The sequence below is a fragment of the Passer domesticus genome, chromosome 7, assembly GCF_036417665.1.
Source record: "Passer domesticus isolate bPasDom1 chromosome 7, bPasDom1.hap1, whole genome shotgun sequence".
NCBI classification, from domain to species: domain Eukaryota; kingdom Metazoa; phylum Chordata; class Aves; order Passeriformes; family Passeridae; genus Passer; species Passer domesticus.
Genome location: NC_087480.1, coordinates 43,256,796 through 43,280,859, shown reverse-complemented (window position 1 = coordinate 43,280,859; position 24,064 = coordinate 43,256,796). Strand labels below are relative to the sequence as shown.

The window sequence follows — 24,064 nt, the reverse complement described above, 5'->3', positions numbered from 1 at the left end:
CTCTTCAAAGAGGACACTGAAGTCCGATTTGAAGCATGGAATACTTAAAAATCTACATGTCAATGAGACTTGAAAGCACACACGCCTGTTGGGAGTACAGGCCCTCTGTACAACAGCAGACTCGTTGTTTCGGACCTATAGTAGCAAAATATAGTTACTGCTAAAAATATAAGGTGGTTTTCAGTGTCTGTAATTCACTTGTGTAGGGTTTTCAGTGTCTGTAATTCACTTGTGTAGGTTCCAATTTGTCAGCCATGCAGGAGCTAAAGCATATGGTTTTTTTGAGGAAAAAAAAGGCACCATATATATGAATTTCAAATGCTTATGCCATCCTATCATTCTCTCATTCCACCAACAAAATTTGTATAAAAAATAAAATACCTATACATTTCTTGAAAGACACTTCCAGTTTTTTGTAGGCTGCTTACACTGTAACCACAACTTACCGGTAGCATTAACATGGTACCTGGGGGACCTGCTAAACCATCAGCACCAGGAAGACCAGGGCGACCAGGTGGACCCTAAAATAAAAAAGACATGAGAGAAAAAAGGTGAGGAAAAAATATAGTAATGTAAAATAAACCTTTTGAGTCACTTACATAAATTTATATTCATAGAATGGCCTGGAAAAGACCTTAAAGATGTAGTTTTAACCTCCCTGCCATGGGCAGGGACACCTTTCACTAGGCTGGGTAGCTCAAAGCCGCATCCAACCCTGCCTTGAACACTTCCAGGGATGGTGCAGCCATCCGGGTAAGCTGTTACAGGGCCTCACCACTGTCAGCATAAGAAATTTCTTCCCAATATCTAATCAAAATATACTCTTTCCATTTAAAGACCTGCCCCTCTGTCCTATCACTATGGGCCCTTGTGAAAGCCTCTCTGCACCTCTCTTGTAGCCATCCCCCACAGCTCAGCCTGTCTTCATAGAAGAGGCACACAAGGGTGGCAGAGGGGCAGAACCACCTCACTTGACTTGCTGCTCACGCTTCTTTCATGCCGCCAGGATACGGTTGGCTGCAAGTTTATGTTACTGGGTCATGTCAAGCTTCTTGTCCACCAACACCCCCAAGTCCTTCTCTGCAGGGCTGCTCTCAATCCATTCTCCTCCCAGCCTAATTGCTGCAATTATATATTTGTGTCGTGTCTGGTCCGTGACAGGCACATGACGTGCTTAGTCAAGAATTTCCTCATGATGAATTCAGTGAGCGTCCAGTTAAAAAACTAAGTACTGTCGGTAGCTATTCCTTTACTAGGTCTTAAAATTCCCATTTTACAAGTTCAAATTCTGGAATATTTAATTTCTCTACAGGACATAAATATGAAAGTAGTGTGGATGCTTACTTATTAGCATGGTAAAGTGTTGTTGGGATTTTAATATTTTCTCATTATATAGTGAAGTGGTAGGAACTTCTTAACATCTTTCATATATAAATACAGCATGAACATGCTGGATTCACTAGTAAAATATCTCTCATAAAACACTGGAAAGCCTTTTAGTACCATATTTTCCTCAAATAAATAGGTTTAGGCTGTTTTAAAATCGTGTTGGTGGTGGCAGTAAGAAAAGGCTTAGAAGAACATGAAGATTAAAATAATAGCTTAAATTTTAACTAGTTTCTTGACTGGATATGTTTCTCAAGCCACATATTGTTTCATATGGCCAATAAATTCTTTCAAGATCTTCTAAATATTAGCCATCACTTTCAATATTCCCATGTGTTTTGATTCTGAAAAGCTCGTTTCTATATTTGTACATATTATAGCTGAGGCCATACTGATCTTTTAAAAAGTCATTCAAATTCATATGAAATGTTTATTTCTTTTACTTTAGCATATTTCTAAACACACCAAACCAGAAAAATCCTAACAAACCAGAACTTAAATGTCTTGTTGTATTTATAGCACATATTTCTACCGCAAAGAACAACGTTGTCCAGATTCTCACTTGAGTTGCTCAGTTGAATGAATCAGCCTCAGTTCCACTGAAGTTTCTAACCTATGTGGATCTATTTCAGATCAGGCTCTAACTCACCCTTGTGCAGCAATTAGTGCAAGATATCCTATGAATGCATGGGATAATCTGTTTGTTGACTTACCCTTTCACCAGGGTCACCTGGAGGACCAACAGGACCTTGTAAACCCGGGGGACCTGTAAGACCCTATAGAAAATTAATAACATAATTATGCTGAATACTTGTAAATTTTTAAACTATTTTTTCTCTCAAAAGTTATGACAAACATATATCTGGATAAAATAAATTATAAGGCAGCATATTTTTTTTATACAAAGATTTATAGTCAACATTTAAAACTTAGATTTTTCATGTGCCGTCAGCTTGTAGCTTGCTGTCACTGAAATGCTAGAGATGACCCTTTTCTATTCCCTTCTATAAGTCCTAAATCTAATACACATTTAGGAACTATAATAAGATCAATATTATGTTAACTTGTGAATAGAAAAGCACAGTGGATAAATCAAGTGCAATAAAGGAAATTGTGATTAATCTACTTACAGCAGGTCCTCTTGGTCCCGGTGGTCCTTCAATGAGCATACCCTAGGAGTGGATGGAACACAGTATTAAATTCATTATTTCGTAGAAAAATATAAAAAATCTTTTTAGCTGACCTACTAATGTTAACATTTCTTAGTGTTTTGATAAACTTTTCCAGGACTAATCTCTCTACAGTTCCTAGCATGAGAATCTGAACCGTTGCATGGCATTAAAAGTGAGGCAGACTTCCTTGCCCTTGCTGAAACCTGTAGTGACAGTGTTACCTGTGCCAAAGCTGCAAGTTTTCTGGGTAGATCTGTCCAAGATGTAGATACTAGATGGTCTGAAGATCAGATCAATGATCTTTTTCCCTCTGTACAAGGTTCTCTCTTTTTTTTAAGGAATATGTGGTTAGTCCCTCATGTAACCAAAGGAGTAGATGGAACAGACCACTGTCACTAATCACTTTATATCATCCACTTTACAGTGACTGTTTCAGAAATCATGGACAATGCGGATGCTGTCATCCTATCATGAACAACATTTCATAATGATGCATTAACAATGAATATTTGTTATACAGTACTATTGAAAAACTCCCTGACATCTGTACTTACAGGTTCAATCACAGCTGGTTCTCCCTTTTGGCCTTTTTCTCCATAAGCCCCATGTCCTGTCACCTGGCCAGTAAAAACAACCCCAAAAACATAAGTGGAAGGTCTAAGGACCCGGTACAATAAAGAATTGCAGCAACCTGTAACTGAAAGCTAAAGCTGGAATTGCTCTGTACTATAAAAAATACATCACAGGTACAAACCATATAAATCAAAAATATTTAATGCATGAGAAATGGAAAATGCAATTTTCCATTATTGGATGTTGTAAATTTGTACTTTTTGAATGAGATGTGCATCCCATGAGTGTTTATCCCATGCTTTACATTAGAACTTTGAAAATAGAATCTAAAACTTCTGTGTGCAAGTCACAACATTCTTACTTTTCTTATTTGATTGGAAATATTCTTGGTAATTGACAATGACTTTTCATGGCTTTATGAGTTAAGCAGCCTAAAGTAAGATAGAAAGAAACATCCCTTGGTCCAATATGGACTGTACCTTTCAAGCTCCTAATTTCATTCATGAGACATCCACAACATGCAAAGCAACCTGAGAAGGGTCTGTGATTTCATGGCATCAATGAGAAAGGATGTAAGTGGCACTGTGGAGTCTAAAGAATATGTCACCGATAACCGAAGATGCCTCGACACTACCTGAATTAGCATCAACTGCCAAATTCTTTTAGGACCAGCTCTGTGGGAAGTTTTGGGTTCAGGATTAAGGTAACAGAAGTACCTAAAACAATATGTCAATAACACATACTAATGGAAGAAACAGATTCAAGTTTCAAACAAAGAAAAAGGAACTGATTTTTTTAAAACCATGAGGTAATGTATTTTTCTTCAGAAATATCTCTCTTGATCACTAACATATTTACTAGAAATTGATTCAACATTTACTCTAAAATACCTGGGGATTATTAAGAATGGTAAGGATAATGCTACAATATTTCAATATGAAATATTTTGAAATTGAAAAACAGGGATTCACAGACTGTCCATTTTGCACTGATTTATAAAGGCACAGATCTCACTAGTAATGATGTTCATAAACCCATTGATAGTTCATCAAAATCAAGTAGCAAGAGATATGGGCAATCACATTTTATTGGATTAATATAATTTACTTGTAAAAAAATGATATCAGGGTCTCCATCTTTGGAAATACTTCCCCTTTTTGAAAGTTCCCATATACTGAGTACTTTCCATCTTGCCCTTTTTTGTCATAGATAGAACTTCAGGTATTCTAAATATGTCCATATACCAAAGGAAAATGAAATATCTCTAGTTCAGCAGATGACAACTGCAATAAAGCTTGCACAGACCAGAGCCTGTGTTCTAATTCAAGATTCCTGACTCCTTCAACTTTGCATCAAGGCATTTTAAGTTGAAATTGACACCAGGGGATAGAGTCTACACAGTCATTTGCTTAACGCAGGCACAAATGGTGCCTTATGGGCGCTTTGCTTCACAGATAATCTGACCTTTTCTCTGTCATTCTGTCACAGTGTCCCCATCTGGGCTAGAAGGAAAAGAGTACACTTGTATCACATTGCACAGATAAGGATCATTAAAAAATACAATGACCCCAACAGGGTATAGAAAGGAGCAGTAAATGAAATACAGAAGGATGGGTTTCAAGGTTGGCAGAGAAAAGCAACCTCACAGCATTTGGTGTTATTTCTTGGATCCTTTGTATACTGAAGTTTTGACTTTGAGAAGAAAATAAAGACAAGACTGAGAAAATAGTGAAAACAAAATTCTCTTGTTCTACTATATTCAGGGTCTTCCTAATTAAAAAACTCAAATGGGTTTTTTTTTACTTCCAGTCATAACTGTATTAGTTTTCTTTGCAGCATCCACAGCTGGTAAACTGATAAACAAGGACCTTGGCACAACTAAAGGAAAGTTAAAGCCTTGCTGTTTAGCCTATGATTAAGCCAGAGGGAAAGAGAGCTATAAAACTCAGAATGAAGAGCATGATTCACAGGATCCACCATGTCATCCTATCTATCTTTATATATACTGAGCTGTTAAATCACATCTGCAAGACCATAAACCTGTCACCATTGACTAAGCTTATTTTCATGAAAGGGTTCAGGCCTTAACCTTCCCACTAATGAATTTTCTTCTTGGAAAGCTGCAAAAGCCATAGGATTCTAGACACTTATATGCATTTCAATTTCTTAAGGTAATCATATAAAAATATTAATTACAGCATTTGTACCTGCATTAGAACTTATGTTCTTTCCAGCTTTAGCTCTAGTTTAGAAAGGTTTTTAAAACTGTTTATTTAATAATTTATTTTTTTTAATTCCATCTCTTTCCTTTTCCTCCCATCTTCCACCCTCCACTCCCTTCAGCAAATAAGACAAAAATCATACATGATAAAAATACAAAATTCAAGATTACTACGAGGATCTTGATCCAAAGGCTATTGGAAATGAGAATATATCTGACATGTACAAGGAGCTCTCGATCGGGGTCTGTGCAGTTCTGAGACTGTGTAATTATAAAATAATTGCTAAATTAGATTAATCTGCATTATCCCTCCAGTCAACTTACGCTTGTTTCTGTGATATCGGTCTCTGCAGGAACACCTGGACCAAACTCCTCATTAGTGGAATCAGTTGGTTTCTCTTCATATTCTTTATATTCATAAAAATCATATTCTCCTAAATCTCCATCTACCAGCAGATCAGATTCACTGAGGTCTACTCCTCTGCTTCCATATTCAGTTGCCTCAGTTTTTTTATCATAATCCTCTCCAGTTACGTATTCTTCAGCAAATACTTCTTCAACAGGATTTTGCTATTTGTATCAGTAGCAAAGATTTGGGAATAGGAGGAATATGTGGGTTATTGTTAGTAAAGCAATGTAAGCATATGCTGATCCACCATGATGACTTGTCAAAAGAAGAAAGAACAGTAGAACTACAGCATATTGTCTTTTAATTAGAGTCTGAAGGAATGGAAGCTCAGCCTTTCAGAGTAATTAAAAGATCTTTGTATAAGTAGTACAAAGAAGTAATGTTTTCATACGCTTTGGTTTTTTATTTCCAAAACCACTGAATTCAATATATCCAGTATTATGTGTACTGCTTGCGTAATGTTACTTTAGTGCCAAATATAGCTGAATTAGCTGCTTGGTTTCACTCTTACAAGCATTCATGAATGAACGTATGCAATCAGCAGTGAATAAGTTCAGATCTTTTTATAATAGCAAAGTGGAGGAGGTGTAAGCATCACTTTAGTTAAGCCCAGCTTTTTACATTATTTTCTGTGTATAATTACAAATGCTGAGCTAAACTTATTTTCTCTTGTTAATGATTTTGAAGTTTATTTATCAGTAAAAGACATGACTTTTTGTGTGTCATGGTAATTTACATATTTTTTATCTAAGTTCTACCTGTACAATTCAGATTAATTTTAAGATTTCTGAAATCTAAGCTTTCACCTTAAAGTGTGTAAGCTGTCAAACCAAGCAAACAAATTAAAAGCACTAAAGCAGTTTCAAATAATGCTATATTTGAGATGTACAAAACCATTTGTGAAGTAAAGGAGGATTGCTTTATTCTGTTACAGAGGTCTTTCAATAATTTTGCATACAGGACAATTTTGAAAGAAATTGAAGTTCAGATATCATCTGATATCATAATATAAAATAATCAGACAATATGAAGTAGTGTGATCTTGAATATATTCAGAAGCTAATAAACATCCAGTGTAATTAAAAAATCCTGATCTAATAATAACATTTACATTTATTACAATTAAAATAAAAGGCCAGATTCTGATTTAACACTTGCCTAATTCCATTAGTTACAGGAATATGACTTCTACCTTATAGCTGGAATAAACAGAGATCAGAACCAATTCTAAGCCAAATTTTACCTTTATGAAGAAGTGCTCTCACCAAGGAGAGCATTTAGCACTTTGAATCTACTTCATTACAGCTCTACAATTGTACAATCGGCTTAGAATTGCCCAGGAAATGAAATTATTTAGATACATTTGTTGATCAATTTGTAAGAAGCAAACATGAGACTGAACACAAGAACGCTTAGCAACAAAATGAGTAAAACATACCTTAATTCACCTTCACCTTCCAAGATACACAAGAGGAGGAAAAGCATAGAACAAATGGGGATTCTTCTTTCACGTATTTAGGGGAAAGAGGGGAGGGGGAGTTTTGTACATCTTTTAAGCAACAATCTTAATTTTGAAAGGAAAAGGAAAAGAAAAATGAGAAAAATGTTTCTTAAAATCTGCCATCATTTTTCTAACACTAGTGTTAATTAATATGCACACATATTAATCAACGCTGGCTTGGGTGCAGTAATTTTAACAAAATAATGTTTAGACCTGTTATTGTGGCTTTCTAGGAATGTGCTTTCTAACATAAGTCAAAATAATTTTATCTTTCTTGACAGTTCAAATTATAATGTTTCTTTTGAATAGAGCAAATGAAAATCAAATAATTTGGTTGTGTTAGCTGAAGAACTATGAAAAGGAAATGATGGCTTCTGATTCAACTTTCATATGCTGCTATGGTGGCAGCCATTCTTTGTACATTCCCACACCATATAATCCTGAATTATTTCCAGAATCATGAACTCTGCAAGCTGAAGATTTGGCAGATCTCTACAGAATTAATGGGAGTTTTGCCCAAGAAAATAGTAGTTTCTGATATTGGCTGAGAAAGTATGAAATCACATAAAGTGCTGGTAAAGTTTATATCATTTACATAGAAATCCATCCCTTTAAAATGCATTTCTACTTTTTTAATGAATGACACCTGGTGGGACAAGTATTTTCTTGAGAGTCGTTATTACCTCATTTGCTTCAGTAGCTCTGGAGGGAGCTTCTGTCTGGGGCCCATAGTCATTTTCAGGTATGCTATAATCTTGAAATCCATCAATAACATTGGCCTAGTATGAAAAAACAAATACATTATTAAAAAAATCTTGTATGAAAAATTCAAAAGGTTTTGCTGTTATTCAGGTTATGGTATTAGATATATTCATCTAGTGGGGTTAGGTAATTTTTTTTCTTATTATCAAAGATCTTCCAGTCTTGGTCTGGGAAAGATCTTGATTATTTCTTGGCTACCTTTACCCCTAGTTTGTCTTTTGTTGCTGCTTGATAACTTTTCTTCTTCTTGGATGCATATTTTTCAGATTTTTTTGTTGTGGCCTTTTGAGGTTTGTCCTTTGAGCTAGCGGCCACTGTCCTCTTCTTCTTTTTGACCATGGCTTTCTTTTTCTGTAAACGTTATGAAAGATGGAATGGGAAAACATAAATAAAATGAAAAGGAAATTGAGAAAGGGTGAATGAAAGAAGGGTAACCACATGTGAGGTGAATGCTGTCAGCCGTGAGACCTTCCATCTCTAACTGAAAGCAAAGGTTACAGCTAGGAAGTAAAGAAATGAGTGAGAGGAAAGCATTAAGCTCATATACAAAGACACAAACTGACAAACCATGTGGTAGGGGACAGCTGGACACCACACAACAAACAGATCACATTCTGTTACCTCTGTTTGTGCTACTGTCTCTTCGAACAGTGGGAGTCCCTCTGTTACAGAATCAGTTTCTTTATAATCTGCATCCCCATACTCATAGTCATATTCGATAAAATCTTCTGGTGTGTACTACATTGTAAATGGAAAAATATCAGGCATTCCCATGTTAGAGGTAGAAAACTAGATTAGCAATACTGGAAAGTAACTTCACCTTTACTTAGGAATAAAGTTTAACAAAATTAAGGCAGTATTAACAATTCCATGTAATTATTCATTTGGGGGAAAAAACCTTACAACTTTCAATTTCTTTGAAAGCACATTACAGAAGTAATAAAAAAGTAAATATTAATGCCAGGGGAAAAAAACTTTCATTAATTGGACTGCAAAGAAGAATCAAGTATAATTTTGACTACTGGGAGCCCCAACAGATCTTTGTGAAACCGCATATATATTTAATCTTTAAATTTCAAATAATACCTCTTTTACTTGCATTTTTTCAGGTGATCAGAAGAGCAGAGATGCCAATATCTGACATGAATAAATAATTTCAGATACAGGAGAGGCCCCAGCTCACAAGAAAACATGGGTATCTTCCTCTTGTTTGATGAGTTTGAAAACCAGGACAGCTCTATGTTACAGATTCCTGAGCAAAGTCTCACCTCTGTAATTTCAATTTCAAATTCAGCTTCTGTAAATTGTTCCATAGCTCTGTTTCTACAATTTTTATCAAATGAAGATTTGGCACACAAACTTTTTACAAGAGAAAGTAGCTTTAGAATTGGCTTGTGTTGTGTTGTGAACATGATCTAGGGAGCCAGGAGCTCCTGAGCTGTACTCTCGGCTGTGCCAAGAAGATCCTGGTCCCCATATTATCTGCACCAAGTGCAACTCGTCAGAACTGAGAAAAAAGGGCAGCTTTAAATGATCTTCCCACTACTATTTTGCTTGAAGCTACAAGAACTGGTTGGTCTGACAAATTAAAGCAGACTCCTGGTTACTCTTTATGTGCCCAGGGAGCCAAAAGAAGGCAGAACTGGCCAGAGGGACAAGTGTTTCTTTTCCTTTAAGAAGAAATATTCAAATGTGCCTCATATGAACTTGTCCCTTCTGAAATCCCTCTCTCCTGTTACAAGTCAGCATCATTGTCTGTCAAATGAAGACCATATCCGCTTGTTCCATTATATTGATGAGAAAGAGAATTAGTACATTAAACTTCCAAACCAGACTGAGGATTCATAGAAGTCATCATTATCAAAAGGAAATGGACACGTTAGAAGAAATTACAAATTAAAATAGATCTCCATATTCCAAACTATATTTTACCATGTGACCAAAACACTGGTTTAACTGTTCCCTCTGGCAATGTTTTTTGATACAATTTTTTACTTATGATTTTAATGCACAGAAGATGATTTCCTCAGCAAGTATAAGGCTGAAGCTGAAAGGCCCTTAATCACTTAAAAGGCTTTTACATGGGTTTCTATTACTCTGCTCCTGTGACTCCTCAGAGTCTTACTATGATCAACAGCTTTGCTTAAAAAGAAGACAGATTTTTTTTCAGAAGGCAGATGCTTTTTGCTCAATTGTCCTTTGAGTATTTCTACCCTTGTACATGTAAACTGATCAGTCATGAGATTTGATAAACATTAAAAAAGGATGTAACATATGTACTCATTTAAAACTATACTGGACATTAATAAGAGCACTTCAAATTACATTTAAATAAAAACATGTCATTTTAGGTGGAGAATATCCTCTTTGGGAAGAATATGGGCACTTTATACCTGCCTCATACAATGTAAGCAATGGTTTGATTTCGTCAGTGGTATCTTCTACATAACCAAAAAAAGTTAACACTATCTATACTTTTCAAAACCAGCAGCATTTTAGTCTTAGCCATGGTAAGCAATATGGGATTCTTCTCTCCCTCTTCAGCAAATTAAGATTCAGTCCTAACCCAGTGAAGTCAATGAAACATGTTTGACCTATAACTGGTAGAGTTGAAGGGCCTCATGAGCAGCAATGATACATTTACAGGTCTGCCAAGGTATAAAAGCACATTTTCTGGCTTGTGCAGTTCTGGAAGTGCAACTCAATACAGCTTGTCTCTAAGAAGTGTGCCACTGGCACCCAAAGAAGAAATGCAATGACAAGCTTCTGGGAGACCATAAGCAGCCACTAAAAGGAAATAAAGGAAGAACCACATGGATAAAACAATACTTTTTGAAATAGTTATAGAATAGCATTGAAATTGCAGCATATATTTGGAAATTATAAAAACGTCTGCAAGGGATTTGCTTATCTTCTCTGAAGAAGTCCACACAAATTAGGTTTATCTACAGGGAAAAAAAAAGTATTCAGTGGAATATACCTCTCTAAATTCAGTCATTCCACCCTAACAGTGGTAACCAATTCCATACTTTTAAATGCTTCCTAGGCCAAACAACATGAATCCAACCTTCTGATATGCAATTTTTATTGGAACCCAAGCAAAAGACACCAGCTATATTAAATAATATCCAGTATCTTAAGAGGTAAGTGGAGCAACATTTTTGAGAGAACTACCATGTTTTTAGCCAGATTTGAGTTTAATATGCTGTTAGGAGTTTGTATCAGTAACTTACAGACACACAGATTCCTCTGTAAGCATTGTAAACCTATTCTGAAACTGGAAGCATTCATTACAGCAGTCACTTTGACCAACTGACAATCAAATTATAACTGTCTTTCTCAGTATTATAACTGTTTTGCAAATCTCAGTAGTATGGCTTTTCTCAAGGTAAGCTGAATGGCTGTGCTGAATGGTGCCAACCACATGACTAATAAAATTGCAACAGTGGCTTACAAATAGTTTTACAGAGGCCATAAAGTAAACAGAAATGTAAATGGGGGAGAGAAAAAGGAAGGAAAATGATCTGTGCCAAGTATATTAGTATTAAAAAAGAAAGTAGTGAATAAGCTGATATTTATGCTAAGATACCTAGTTCAAAAAGTCAGAAATTTGTGAATGAGTACTAGAAAAAAATACAAAAAAGCACAAGTACCTGGACAAATCTATTGCATCATGTGTAAGCACACATAAAATACTTTTGGGTATTGTGCTTCACTCATTTCTGTTAAAGAAAGTGAAATTTTCCTTATATGCAAAATGTGATCAAAAATACAAGAGCATATTTTGGTTGCACTGATATACAGGCACACAGAAAGAAATAATAGGGATGGATGAGAAGTGGGGAATGACAGTTTCCATGCTGTAGTCAGATTAATGCCAAGCAGGTGAAGGCCTTCCACTTTAAGAGCACAGTATCAAAGGGGTATTACAAAAATTCTTGAACTTACAAGCCAGGACATGTGGCCACTATCCCAAAACCACATTCAAGTAGTTTTGAAATCTTAGTGCTTTGTAGTCCCACCGATACAAGAAGCACAAGTGAAAATATATAGTAGCCTAAATGTTCTACAAGATAATCTTTATTCTTAGCAACCCATGCTTTACCAATACTGTTTTCTGAAAAACCAGCAACCCTCATATTTCACACCAGCTGATAAACAGAGAATATGTTTTGTATTGAACTCCAGGGGTCCTGCTGCAAAGAGTTAAATACAAATGCAAAATCTTCCAGGTGTATCTCCCGAGGCACAATCTGTCCAGATGGAGGAATGCATCTCTACACCCCTAGCTGATGTAAAGATGCAGTTTGGAAATATAATTGACTCACAGAATGATTTTACCAACTCAACCTGATGAAGGCTGTTCCCTGTTTTTAATAGGACACAACAGGACTAGTGAAGGACTAGTCAGATAAAGGAAGACTAAATATACAGACATGTGACAGATTTAATGGCTTTAGTCACCTGCTGTGAAGCTAGAAACTCAAACTTACCCTGCAATTAACATTTTCCAATTAAGACTGGATATGTGGCCTCTTCTTTTTCAGGAGCTACACAACTGAAAGGTCACCTTTATCAGATCACCAGAGACAAGGGTATGATCCACTCAGTTTGACCTCAACCAACCTTGAGGAAACTTCCTTTACATTTTAGATACACAAAACCCAGGCCCTATTAGTTCACAGAAGCTGGGCAGTTCACAGAAATCCATCATAGTTATACTACTAATAAAGGAAAGATAATGAGCACACTCTTGAATATATAGGAGAAAGGATCTAGAATTTCAAAATAAATAATAGGTAAAACTCAGCAAGGGATTTCAGCTAAGAGACACCAGGTAACACATACTTCAGATGTGATGCAATTTTCTTCCTCTTGCTTTTCTTTCTTCTCTATTAAGACCACCAATAGTTACTAAACAGCCATTCTTGTAATGAATATTACATATGACTGTTTTCTTACAAATGAAAGGAAGAATGAAACCTGCTGCTTTTTGATGGGACAAAATGTTTCCATTATGACCTCATGCTTTCTTTACCAGAGTGATTATATTACACTACCAGATCATCATGCAATTCCAATTAAAGAGATGAACTGTTTTCTTCATCAGATGAATTTTAGAAGCAGAGGATCAGCAGCATACAAAGCCTATTTGAACTGGGAAATAACTTAAACATTCTGAAGGAAACCTTACTTTTGAAACCAATTCTTCTGCTCTAACAACTCCCATTCCAAATGTAGATTTTAGCAATTTTTGCTCTAAATTTCCAAACAAAAGTAATTAATAATCTAAATCCTCAACCAAAGAACAGTCATAATCTTGATTTTTCCATTTCCTAAAAATTATGGTAAATCATATGTAAGCTAAAGAGGCAAAGATGACTTTGACATATTCTAGGCTCACTAACAGTTTACAAAATGCAATAAAGGATGCCAAGCAAAATGAGAATTTTAAAAATCAGCTGCAATGATATAAATAAACAAGTGGTAGCAGATGTCAGTCTTAGGGCAGAAGGAAAGTTACAAGATTTAAAGGATGGCCTCTTCCACCACAGAGTCCTTATATTGTTCATAAAAGTGATACAAGCAAGAAGATAAAAGGAGATAAGAACATTATCTTCAGTTTCCAAAGATATCCTCTTTCAAAAGGAGAAGAATGCTTTTAAGGTTCTTTATTATGTTACTCACGTATAAAAAAATTTTATGTATCTATGTAAAGAAAAAGAGAGCTAGGAAGATCACAGTTTTTAATATTTGCTAAATTAGCTAACTGCAGTTCTAAAGAAAGCAATAAACATAAGATTAAACATAAAAATAATTACTTTTCTGCATTTTTCAGAAAACTAGTCTCTCTGACCAGTCAAACACCCCAAAGGACAATAAATTAACACATGCTGAAAGGATGCTTGAAGCCTCCAAGTCAAGATATCTGGGGGCCATTTGCACTTTTAATTTACCAAATTCATTTCATTAAAAGAAAACATTTCATGTCTCCAAATAATCCATTAGTTTGGGATAGATCCAAAATAAATGAGGCTGAGTTCCTTTGGGGAAGCATTTCTTCAGCAGAAGTCAGACCATGTGATTCATTAGGTTACAGAATAATCTTGCAAGAGGAGATTTGAAAGCTGTTTTCTTTGAAAAGACCTGAAGATCCTCCAGAAAATATACTGCCCACCATCAAGGATGATGAAGACTGGCTAGGTCTGTCACTGCTCTAAGTCCTGTGAGCTGGCAAACCATATGTGATTGAACTGGAAAGGAATTTAATACATTTCCATATATAGTAAAAAGGAGGTTGAAAACAGGATAGAGGCCAGATTGTTCACAAGGTATTTATCAGAAATGCATAAGTGTGTACCTTTAAGAAAAGCAGTGTTGATAGTTTTAAAATATAATTTCAAACCCATATGGGATCCTTAAAACCAAGTCATACATTCAATGTGAGAAAAACCCAAAGATTCCTGAACTTCTAGACAACATCTTTTTGTGCAGTGCCAGCTGCTGAGGTCATCACTCTGACCTTGACAAGATACAGAGATTTATACCTGGCTATTCACAAGCAAGAACAAGGAAGACTGATGTTTCAATTAAAACATGTCTTGAAGATGGAGATAAATGACAATAAACAACAGAGTAAAGTGTATGGATATTACTATTAATCTACTGCTCTCCTGTTTTCAGTCTGAATGGCACTTAGGTCTGATGAACAAATCCTGGGGGAATAGAAGCATTCTGTATAGGGAGGGTTCTGACATGCATCTATCCCAACAGCTCAGCCTGAACTGCTCACAGAGAGCCCATAGTCCTGGCCAGCAGCCAAGTGCAACACATTCTGCAGAGCCTGAACACAAAAGGTAGTTAGAGGTTGCCCAGTTAAATAAATCTTGTTTAGACACGTAACACAGTCACTTGGTCCAGAAAGGCACTGACTGAATTGAAATGGAAATATAAAGGCCCAAACAGGTCCAAAGCTTATCTTGAAATCCTCAGGTCACCCATTATAGGAAGGGAAAAGTGAGGATGCAGGAGTTGACCTTGCTGAGGGAGAAGAATGTCATGAGGACAGCACAGCTGGGTAAGCCTGCAGACAAGGGTCGAATTTAAGATATGTCCTCTTTTTCTAGGCTGACTAGTTCTATGGCTTTATTCACAGCCTTGTATTTTTATGAATCCGACTGTGAGATGTTTGATTCTTCCTGAACTTTGTTTAGGGTAAACTTGGTATTTGATTCAGGCATGAAGAGATCATGTAAATAAAAAGTAGGCATTGAAATCCTCTCTGCTGGACCACCAAAACTGCAGTTTGAATATGATGCAAAAGAAAAATAAAATACAACAAGAAAAAGGAAATCTCAATGCAGGACTTAAGGTATAATTAATAAATACAATTTGATTACAAGTCAGTAATTACATATTGCATTACATATGAGAGCACAGTGAAGGTCATAAAGCCTTGATAAAAACTCAAACATTTTAAAAAGAAATATTTAATTTCTGATGTTGTAGTGATGTGACATGCACTCTCAGGCTCATTTAATGGAAATTCACCCCAAAATATTCCATAATTGTTCCAATTTTATGGTTGGTAGTTATTTTTAGTCTAGATGAAGTCTTATTCCCTTCCCACAACGAACACATAGGCATTTCCACCAGCTGAACTAGAAAGAGGGCATATGGTGGAAACAAATTCAGAAAATGACTCATTTAAATCAGCACTGCTATTGAAAGAAATGCCCCAAAACCTAAAACACTGGATATTTTATTATTTGCTCCTTTGGAGAAAGAAGCATTGCCTAGAGCAATAAGGATTATATTCAGCTACACAAAGTACTTATGCCCTTAAACCGATATCTCTTTACCTAAATCCTTCTCTCAAGATGCTTCTTTAGTGGTCTAAGAATATCCAACTTTTCAGACTGAATGCCTTCCTAGGCTGTGACCTTGCCAGGAGACTACAAAACTGTGCAATTTCAAGAGAAATCCTATTCATCTTCCTAAATGCAACATCACAAACATAATTTTTTATTTTACTGATGAGAAGTCAACCACTTCCTTTGGGTTTTGTAATCAGTGCTGGAAACACACATTAATAGGCTCTGAAATCACATAATTTATCTTTAAGGCAAGTATCAGTTTCTTATTCTGGACTGCAATAATTCAAAGACTCAGAGACATAATGCCACAAGAGACTATTAGACCACCTTGGCTAACTCTTGCGTACTTGCAGACTTCAAAATTTCCTACAGTCATTCTGCAACTTAGTCAACTAAAGTATGAATAACATTTCCCCAAACTTTCAGAAAGATCTCTATCCTTAGCTTAAAGATAGCTAGAGATTCATCATTTTGGTAATTTGTTCTTCCTTTCCTACAAGTTTTAGTAGATATTTTCCTAACTGAAATTATCTATGTTTCTTCTCCCCCCACCCCATTTGTCTATGTTTTCTTTTTGTCCTGGATCTTTGCATAAGGTAAGTGAGCCACATATGTGATGATGCAGTCTATGTTTCAAGTGACAGCATGCAGAAGTAATATTGCATCTGAATTCTTACTTTATTCACAAACTAAGACATGCATTGTACTATTTTTGGAAAAACTTTTCCCCTTCTTTAACAATCAGCGTATTTTGAAGCTAGTGCCCAACAAATATTTTCAGCTTCTTCTGGTTTAATCCAGACTCTGAAGACACAATCCTGCCTAGCCTTTTGTTGAGTTTTCCCTCTTCCTTCTTCCTACCACAAGAGTTTGTGTGAAAACATTGAAGATGAAACCATGAAACCAATCAAGCTGAACAATAATCTTTCCATGTTGCCTTTCAGCATGATTGGTATCCCAGATGGGGACAATCTGCTGCAGATGAAAGGTTCTTCTGTTACCACATGCATGCAGACTGTTATTGCAGTGTACTAGTGGCTACATCATGTTTGCCCTGCAGTTGTTTCTTTGGCTTGCATATGTGTAACATTGCCTTCAGTTGTGTTCCCATCACTGTTTACTGCTTTGCAGTATCATGACTGACAAATCTTAATGCCATCCATTTTACACACATTTCTGTATTTTTAGCACAATTACTAAGGAACTCTACTAAAATTTAATTTGGCAACAGCTTGTTTTTATAATAATTTCTGAAGTAGGGCACCCAGGTTCAAATCTCTTTGTCACATACTTTCCCATACAATACCTTTTTTTAAAAAATTGAAATATCATATGTTGACAAGTCAGAAGCTTTGCACAGGTCTAAGTCTATAAATTCTATCAATATCACTAATCAAAATTGTAATCTCCTCAAAACATATAATCAAGCATTTAAAAACAATTATTTTCCTAGACTAGCTGCAAATGTATTATCTTTTAACATCTTATTTAGTTTTGCAATTATAGTTTACAAAATCAGCACTTCTGTCTTCCATAAATCCTTTCAGTGCCCAAATAAAGCTTGTTTCACTTATTTCCTTAAAATAAATTATCTGTGTGATTTGACAGGCTGCTTCTCAAAAGATAATAAAGTAGCCTGCCTCAACAAGCTGAGGCTTTTTTTACTATCTAGCAGACTATTCTATCATTCTATAAATTCAGTCTGCCATTTATTCTATTTCATATTTATCACATTGGTAGCATTGCTGATGCAATTATTTTAGATCACTATTACACATTTAAGAGATCTATTGACTTCACTGGGAATATCTATGCAAAGTGAAACAAACTCATGGAGCACAATTTCTGACCTAATTGTGTCTTAGGTCAGAAAGCCATGCAAAATAATCCAATCACCACTCTCAGCAAAAAATGAAATATATAGAAACAGCAGTTCTCCATTTTATTAATCAATAAGTGCTCTTCCATCTGTTTTCAAATTAATTTTAAAATGTTACACTACAAATTAGGATCCTTGATTTTACATTTTTCTCTGTAAGTATTGCTACAAACTCTGTGTTACCAAGAGGGAAAAAGAGGCCTTTGAAAAACACATTAAAAACCACTGAACCCAAGAGCAACCAAATAGCAACCAAAAGCCCAGGAAAATTCCCAAGCAAAATTTAAATTTTCATTGAAACTCAATTACAAAAAAAAAAAAAAAAAAATTAGATCTTGCCATCTTTTTTTGTCTTTGAATAAATTACCAGTGATATGCTTTCAATCTGTTCTGGTTTGGAATATGGAGATCCATGTATGCAGGCACACAGACAGCAGGTCCTCTGGGATCCTCCTGAAAAGCCCAGACCCCACACACTGTAATGCAGTATAAAGTCCTCTGCCTGTGTGGAGGTGACTTGACATATCTTGAACTACACCTCAGATGGAATGGATGGGGAAGGGAGTTCTGCACCCTGTGGGCCTTTGTCCTCTGCTGCCAGAATTTTAAGTCAGAATAAATAGTAGCGAAAAATTACCATGTGTTTAGGAGAAGTTCTGTCCCAAAACAGGCACAAAGCACACATCTAAGAACAATTCAGCCAGTTTTTAATGCTGATCTCTTGAGCAATCAGTAGTAATGACCAGTCAGATCACACATGGTGTGCACACAAACTGTCCAGAGCCAAGTTCAGTTATGACTTGTTACATTTTGGAAAAGCTTTTGCCTTTACACTGGTCAGTGCAAGTACTTAGAATGTGTGTACAGTACTTAGAATGTGTACAGCAATATATACAAGCGTTCAGAGGTCTAATCTGAGACCTATCTTTACTTGGTTGAATTACTCAGTTTGTGGCTGTGAGAACTGTCTACAGTGACTAATGGTTTCTCTAAATATATTTCATGTTTCTGGGAAAAATTCCTACTCTGTTTTGTCCTTGTTGGTTTACCTCCTATGAGTGGAATTGGCTGAAATACTTTTGTGTGCACATGCATTTGTGCATGCAGCTCATTAAAACACAGGGCACTTTTAACAGGAGAAGTTTACAATTGTGGGATACTCAAAGCTCCAACATCTTTCAAATGTGGCATTTGTTGAAATCCAGCATCAGTAAAATTATAAACCTACACAGGAAGAATAACTATGCATGAGTAGACAAACTCATACTGCCATAATTTTTAAAAATAATTACAGTTTAGCTTTACTGAGAATGCTGATTGTTCAATTACAACCAGGGTGATAGGTTCCTTCAAAAGCTTGACATAAATGAGTGGACAGCAAAAATGAATGCACTCCTGCAACCTGATTTCTTCACCTCTAGAACAATGCATGCCATTTAGCTGGAAGTGTTCCTTGGGTAACTTTTCTCCAGCACAACCACTAATGTGCAATAAATCCAGTATTACACTGATTACTCACCTCATCAACTCGAGGATCTTGAGCCTGAGCAGCATTGGGCACTGGGGAGTCACAGTCTGGGCTATAATGCTCACAATAGTCAAATGCAGCTCTGGGATCAGCTATAATCAACAGCTGCTGGATCTCACCCTGCAGGAAAGCATATGCAGATTAAATAACAGAACCAAAGGTAGTCTACAGTTCATCAGGAGTACAGAGTTCGCATTCAGAAACAAAACCAGGCACATAATACTTAGATATTTCCACCTTGGTTATAAATAACATATCCACTTAATTTCTGCTGCTATTATGGAAAACAACTATTGTTCACATGGCAAAACAATGCAAATTAATACCAAATGGACTAGGTGCACAATTCTGGCTTAAAATCATATCTGGTTTTCAAAGGAGAGAGTGAGAAGGTGCAAGTTCTGATCAGTTATTTTCATGCTGTTTGTTTACTTCTACACTGGGAATTGTCTAAATTCCTAAGACTTAATTCAGGGCACTTCCTATTACCAGCATGCAGCTCAGCATGCAAGTGATCAACAATATAACCATGAGTTTGTAACACATATGCAGTCTCAAAGGAGACTAAAATAAAATAAAATAAAATGAAATAAAATAGTCTGTACCAGAGACAGTTATTTGAATAAAATATAATTAAGTGAGCGCTGTGTAAATATGCACATTTATTGTGTTGGAAAAAATGTAACTGCTAAAAAATGTTGGTTTTGCCTCTATTTCCATATATCACGCATAAAAACAACATCACAGAAAGAGACCCACTATTCTGGATAATAAAAATGGCTCTGCTGAGATCCCCTACAGAGATCTTGTATGTTTATCATTTTCCACAGAAAGCTGTCTGGTATCCAGTGTATTTCTTAACATAGTGGTACTATTTAGGCAGCATTAGGTTAATTTCTGCCAACATTTCCACTATAAATTTTCTCATCCCGGAGCTTCTTATGCTCACATAAAAATAGGTTTGTTGGAAATTGGCACATGTTCTTGGTCAAAACCCATTAAATTCAATCTCTCACTATTTCCCCACAAGGGGGTGATTTTTAAGATTTATATACTTCTAGCAGGTTTTTTTGTTTGTTTTACCCAAAAGAGGAGCAAATTAATACCTTTGTTAGTATACCTGTGCCTGTTTTGTCTTTAAAGACAAGATATCATAACTGATTGAAATCTGCAGGTGGGAAAAATTCATAAATCTCTCAGTATTTCCAGAATCACTTTACATCTATCATAACAGTAACCTTTAACAAATTAAGAAAACTGGAGCATATTTTAAAATAGTAAATAATAGTTGCAACATTCCTTCCTTACAAAATGAAAAAACAGAGACATAAGCAAAATTTCCTCAAAGTGAAAAAAAAAATAGGCAATAATCTGCAATTTTACTAGTTCTACAATTTTTAACTAATTTTTCAGTCATAAAGTAGGAAAGAGTTTCATAGCACATAACGGCTATATGTTACAAGTCTGCTTTTTACAGTACTGTAAGCTCACTTCACTTTTATAGACATGTGTGTCTCAGATTAACTTAGATTTAGAATATTTTTTTCTAAGCTTCCAGAAATACTACAAATGCAACAGTTTGTTTCTCTGTCAGCAGCTCTGGACCGTCTCCTTTATTTTCCTTAATTCACTAATGCTTCCTGATTTGCACATCTTACAAAACCTACTACACATACAGAAAAATTCCCCCTTTGATTTCTTCTACGACTCCCTTAAGAGCTGGAGTGCTTTGAGAGGTTTTGTACAGTCACTGCCAGCCTGAGCTATGCATCCCCCGTCTCCAGCAAAGTGTTTCCAAAGTGCTCTGCCCTTTCTCTTTCACCAACCACATTAAAACCAAGTGAGGCAGAGGAAAAAATGAGAGAGAATAAGCAACTGTAAGACAAAAGAGGTAAGTGACCCTTTTGAGCAACCTAGAGGTGGATGTGTAGAACCTCTGTCCTCACCCTGCTGAGTTCAAGTCATGGTCTTGCTCTTTGGCCCTGAGCATTCCTGGCTGTCTGAGGTGCCTGGACAGATCTCCATGGCCGCAGAGTGCCAGCCAGCGGGAGCCATGCCCAAACAGCTCCTGAAACTACTGTTTAGTCAGAGAGCCTAAGAGAACACAGGCCCAGGAATACAGCCAGTACTCTGCAGCTTTGTGCTGGTCTTGAATGCCATGGAATTTTGGCACTGAGTTCTGTTGGATTGTGTGTTTGCAAGAAGCACTCGGTATGCTGTTACCACTTGGCTTAAATGTGCCTAAATTGGTTAAAGCTGTTCCTGATCCATTGACTGTATTTCCCAGCCCTGCCTGTCTGCCTGTCATGGCTCCACATAGATGGAGGCCCTCAGAAATCCTACACACAGAATACATAAATTTTTACAGAATACATACATTGCTACTGGCTATAAATGTGCCAGAAGTTTACTGAAGAATCGATTGATTTTACATTTGGAATCCCAAATGTTAATTTCCCTCTTTTTCCTTCAAGATGTGCTATAAAAATGATTCCAGTAAATTATTAATTTTCCTTTTCTATTTTTTATTTTCTGTCTTTGCTAATTAAATTGTTTCTCTGAGTGTTTTGTTCCATGAAGCATTGGCTGTACTGTAAGAATAGTTCAAGAGTTTTCCTTTCACCTCAGGTCAATCATTCCAGCTCATGAAGTTCCACTGGCATTACTGCAGATTTCATTATTGTGATTTAGTTACCATTCTAAGGTATTTGTTGGACAAATCTATACTCTCCCTTTGAAAATTTTTCACAGAATTGCTTCAGACTTTACAAACACATTCTTTGATTTTAACTGCTTGACTTTGTGAGACCGAAATAGAATTTTATGAAGTTCCTTGCAAATAAACTACAAATAATCTGGTCATATTTCATGACCTGGAGTAATAAATCAGGCACGTGAAGATCTACTTGCACAAGTCCGGAGAACTTTGAATTATGAGTTATTAAGAATTCCAATAGCTGATGTGTAAAAAATACTGAGGTATCTAAACACGTCTGCATATGTCATACCATTTTTCTTGTATGAACATTTCAGGAAAAAAGGAAGTCTCATGGGATAGAGTGATGAGAGAGATAAAAATGGAGAAAGAGAAAGAAAAATAGATTAAAATGTACAAGGATCCTTAAAGTTCTCTGAAAAGTGCATAGAGAAAAAAAGGAAGTACAAAATACTATGGTCTATAGACAAGTTCTTCCTTCTCTAAGAAAATTTCATGACCATATCTGTTGGGAAAGATTTCTCAGGCAATTTCAAAGTTGGAAGCTGCTATCTACCATGCTATAGAAGTAAAGCCTTCCAGGTCTCTGCTGAGCCAGCTGTCCACCATGCTCCGGTGTCAGAGGTAAGTGGGATGGCAGCAGGAGGCAGATGCAGAGAACATGTGGCGAGGTATCAGGCAGACACACACAGACACTTTTTCATATTAATACCTGTAACAAACTGCATGCTTAACTTGCCCCAAAACATTCTAAAAGCCTAGTTCACCTTTGAGAATCATAACCTTCTGCCTTGTAACAATTTTTTTCCTGGATAACACTTAAAACAATGTATTTTAAACAGTGGTTTGTCAGATATTTAAATTAACTTGCTAATTAGGGATAAGAAAGATGAAAGCTACATCTCAGTTGCCCAGAAGTAGTGGAGAACATCCAGCAGGGTATTCTATATAACATTAACCATACAAGTAGTTGGAAGTAAATGTTAAATCTTAATATGTAGTTTGGATTCTAAATTCTTTATAGAAAAAGGAACTAAGTTATTGTCAAAGCCAACATATAACTCACAAAGGCAATGCACAGTTCAATAATTCATTGTAATATGGAATAGAAATAGTTAAAATCTATGAACAACTTAATTTCTCTTTATTTCAGGGATATGCTCATAACTAAAATTAGAGACTTTTGAATCAGCCTCATGGTTATATGCCAAAAGCTGCCAGAGCCAAGATAAAATATCTTGTCCACCAATTATGCCCAGTGTGAAAACATGGTACAGAAGGATTCCTTCAAATAAGTTATTCTTTGCAGAATCCTCCAAGAGTACTAAAAGGAGTTGTTTTTATTGAGGAACTATTCACTTTGTTGCATGCCAGAGCAAATGTGGAGAACCAGGCTAGAGAGCTAGAAGGATAATCTGCTCAAATCAGCAGAACTCCCATCTGCTGGAACTGCACACACATTCACTCACATCAACTGTTCTACTACGAGGAACAGCCCAGCTAAGAATGAGAAGTGTGTGCTGAATTCATTCATTGAAAATTCCTCTGTGAATCTCACAGACATTCCACAGCGACATCCTGGAATGAGACAATTTATGTGTATGTACACTCCCAGGACTTGCTGAAAAACTCAAAGCAGTAATGCACAAGGTGAGGTATCTGCACTGGAAAAATAGCTTTGATATGAAAACAGTGTAATACTAGAAAAATGCAGTGTTGAATACCAAAAAAAGAAATGGAAACCAAATTTGCAGGAAAGCAGTAAACTAACAAGTTCTCTTTCCAATTTTGGTTACATCATCAAGTAATTATCACTTTAGTTAGCCTTGTGGTAATAATTGTTACATGTGATTCCAAATCTTTTGGAGTCTTCCTTAGATTCCACAGCAGAAATAGGAACAAAGAAAATTTCCAGTTAGATATGGTGTCAGACTTTCTCAATGATATAAATCATAAAGGTTCTGACTAATTACTGTTATTTCAATAAACACTAATAGCTGCTTATTATCTCAACTGACCTCATAAAATGTTTTAGGTATC

The 24,064-nt window shown here is 36.0% G+C and overlaps 1 protein-coding gene across 7 annotated transcripts in view; it reads right to left on the bottom strand.

Moving 5' to 3' along the window:
- COL11A1 (collagen type XI alpha 1 chain) overlaps positions 1 to 24,064 on the bottom strand; it is a 129,873-nt gene that overhangs the window by 76,923 nt on the left and 28,886 nt on the right. The window contains exons 5-13 of one of the 7 annotated variants that reach the window (XM_064428020.1): positions 19,300 to 19,428; positions 8,646 to 8,762; positions 8,223 to 8,375; positions 7,946 to 8,041; positions 5,677 to 5,922; positions 3,113 to 3,175; positions 2,517 to 2,558; positions 2,100 to 2,162; positions 447 to 521 (exon numbers count right to left, since the gene is read on the bottom strand). In XM_064428020.1, the coding sequence (XP_064284090.1) occupies positions 447 to 521; positions 2,100 to 2,162; positions 2,517 to 2,558; positions 3,113 to 3,175; positions 5,677 to 5,922; positions 7,946 to 8,041; positions 8,223 to 8,375; positions 8,646 to 8,762; positions 19,300 to 19,428 (984 nt within the window). The remainder of the gene's footprint in view (positions 1 to 446; positions 522 to 2,099; positions 2,163 to 2,516; positions 2,559 to 3,112; positions 3,176 to 5,676; positions 5,923 to 7,945; positions 8,042 to 8,222; positions 8,376 to 8,645; positions 8,763 to 19,299; positions 19,429 to 24,064) is intronic. The other 6 variants (XM_064428021.1, XM_064428025.1, XM_064428026.1 and 3 more) reach the window with 6 other exon arrangements.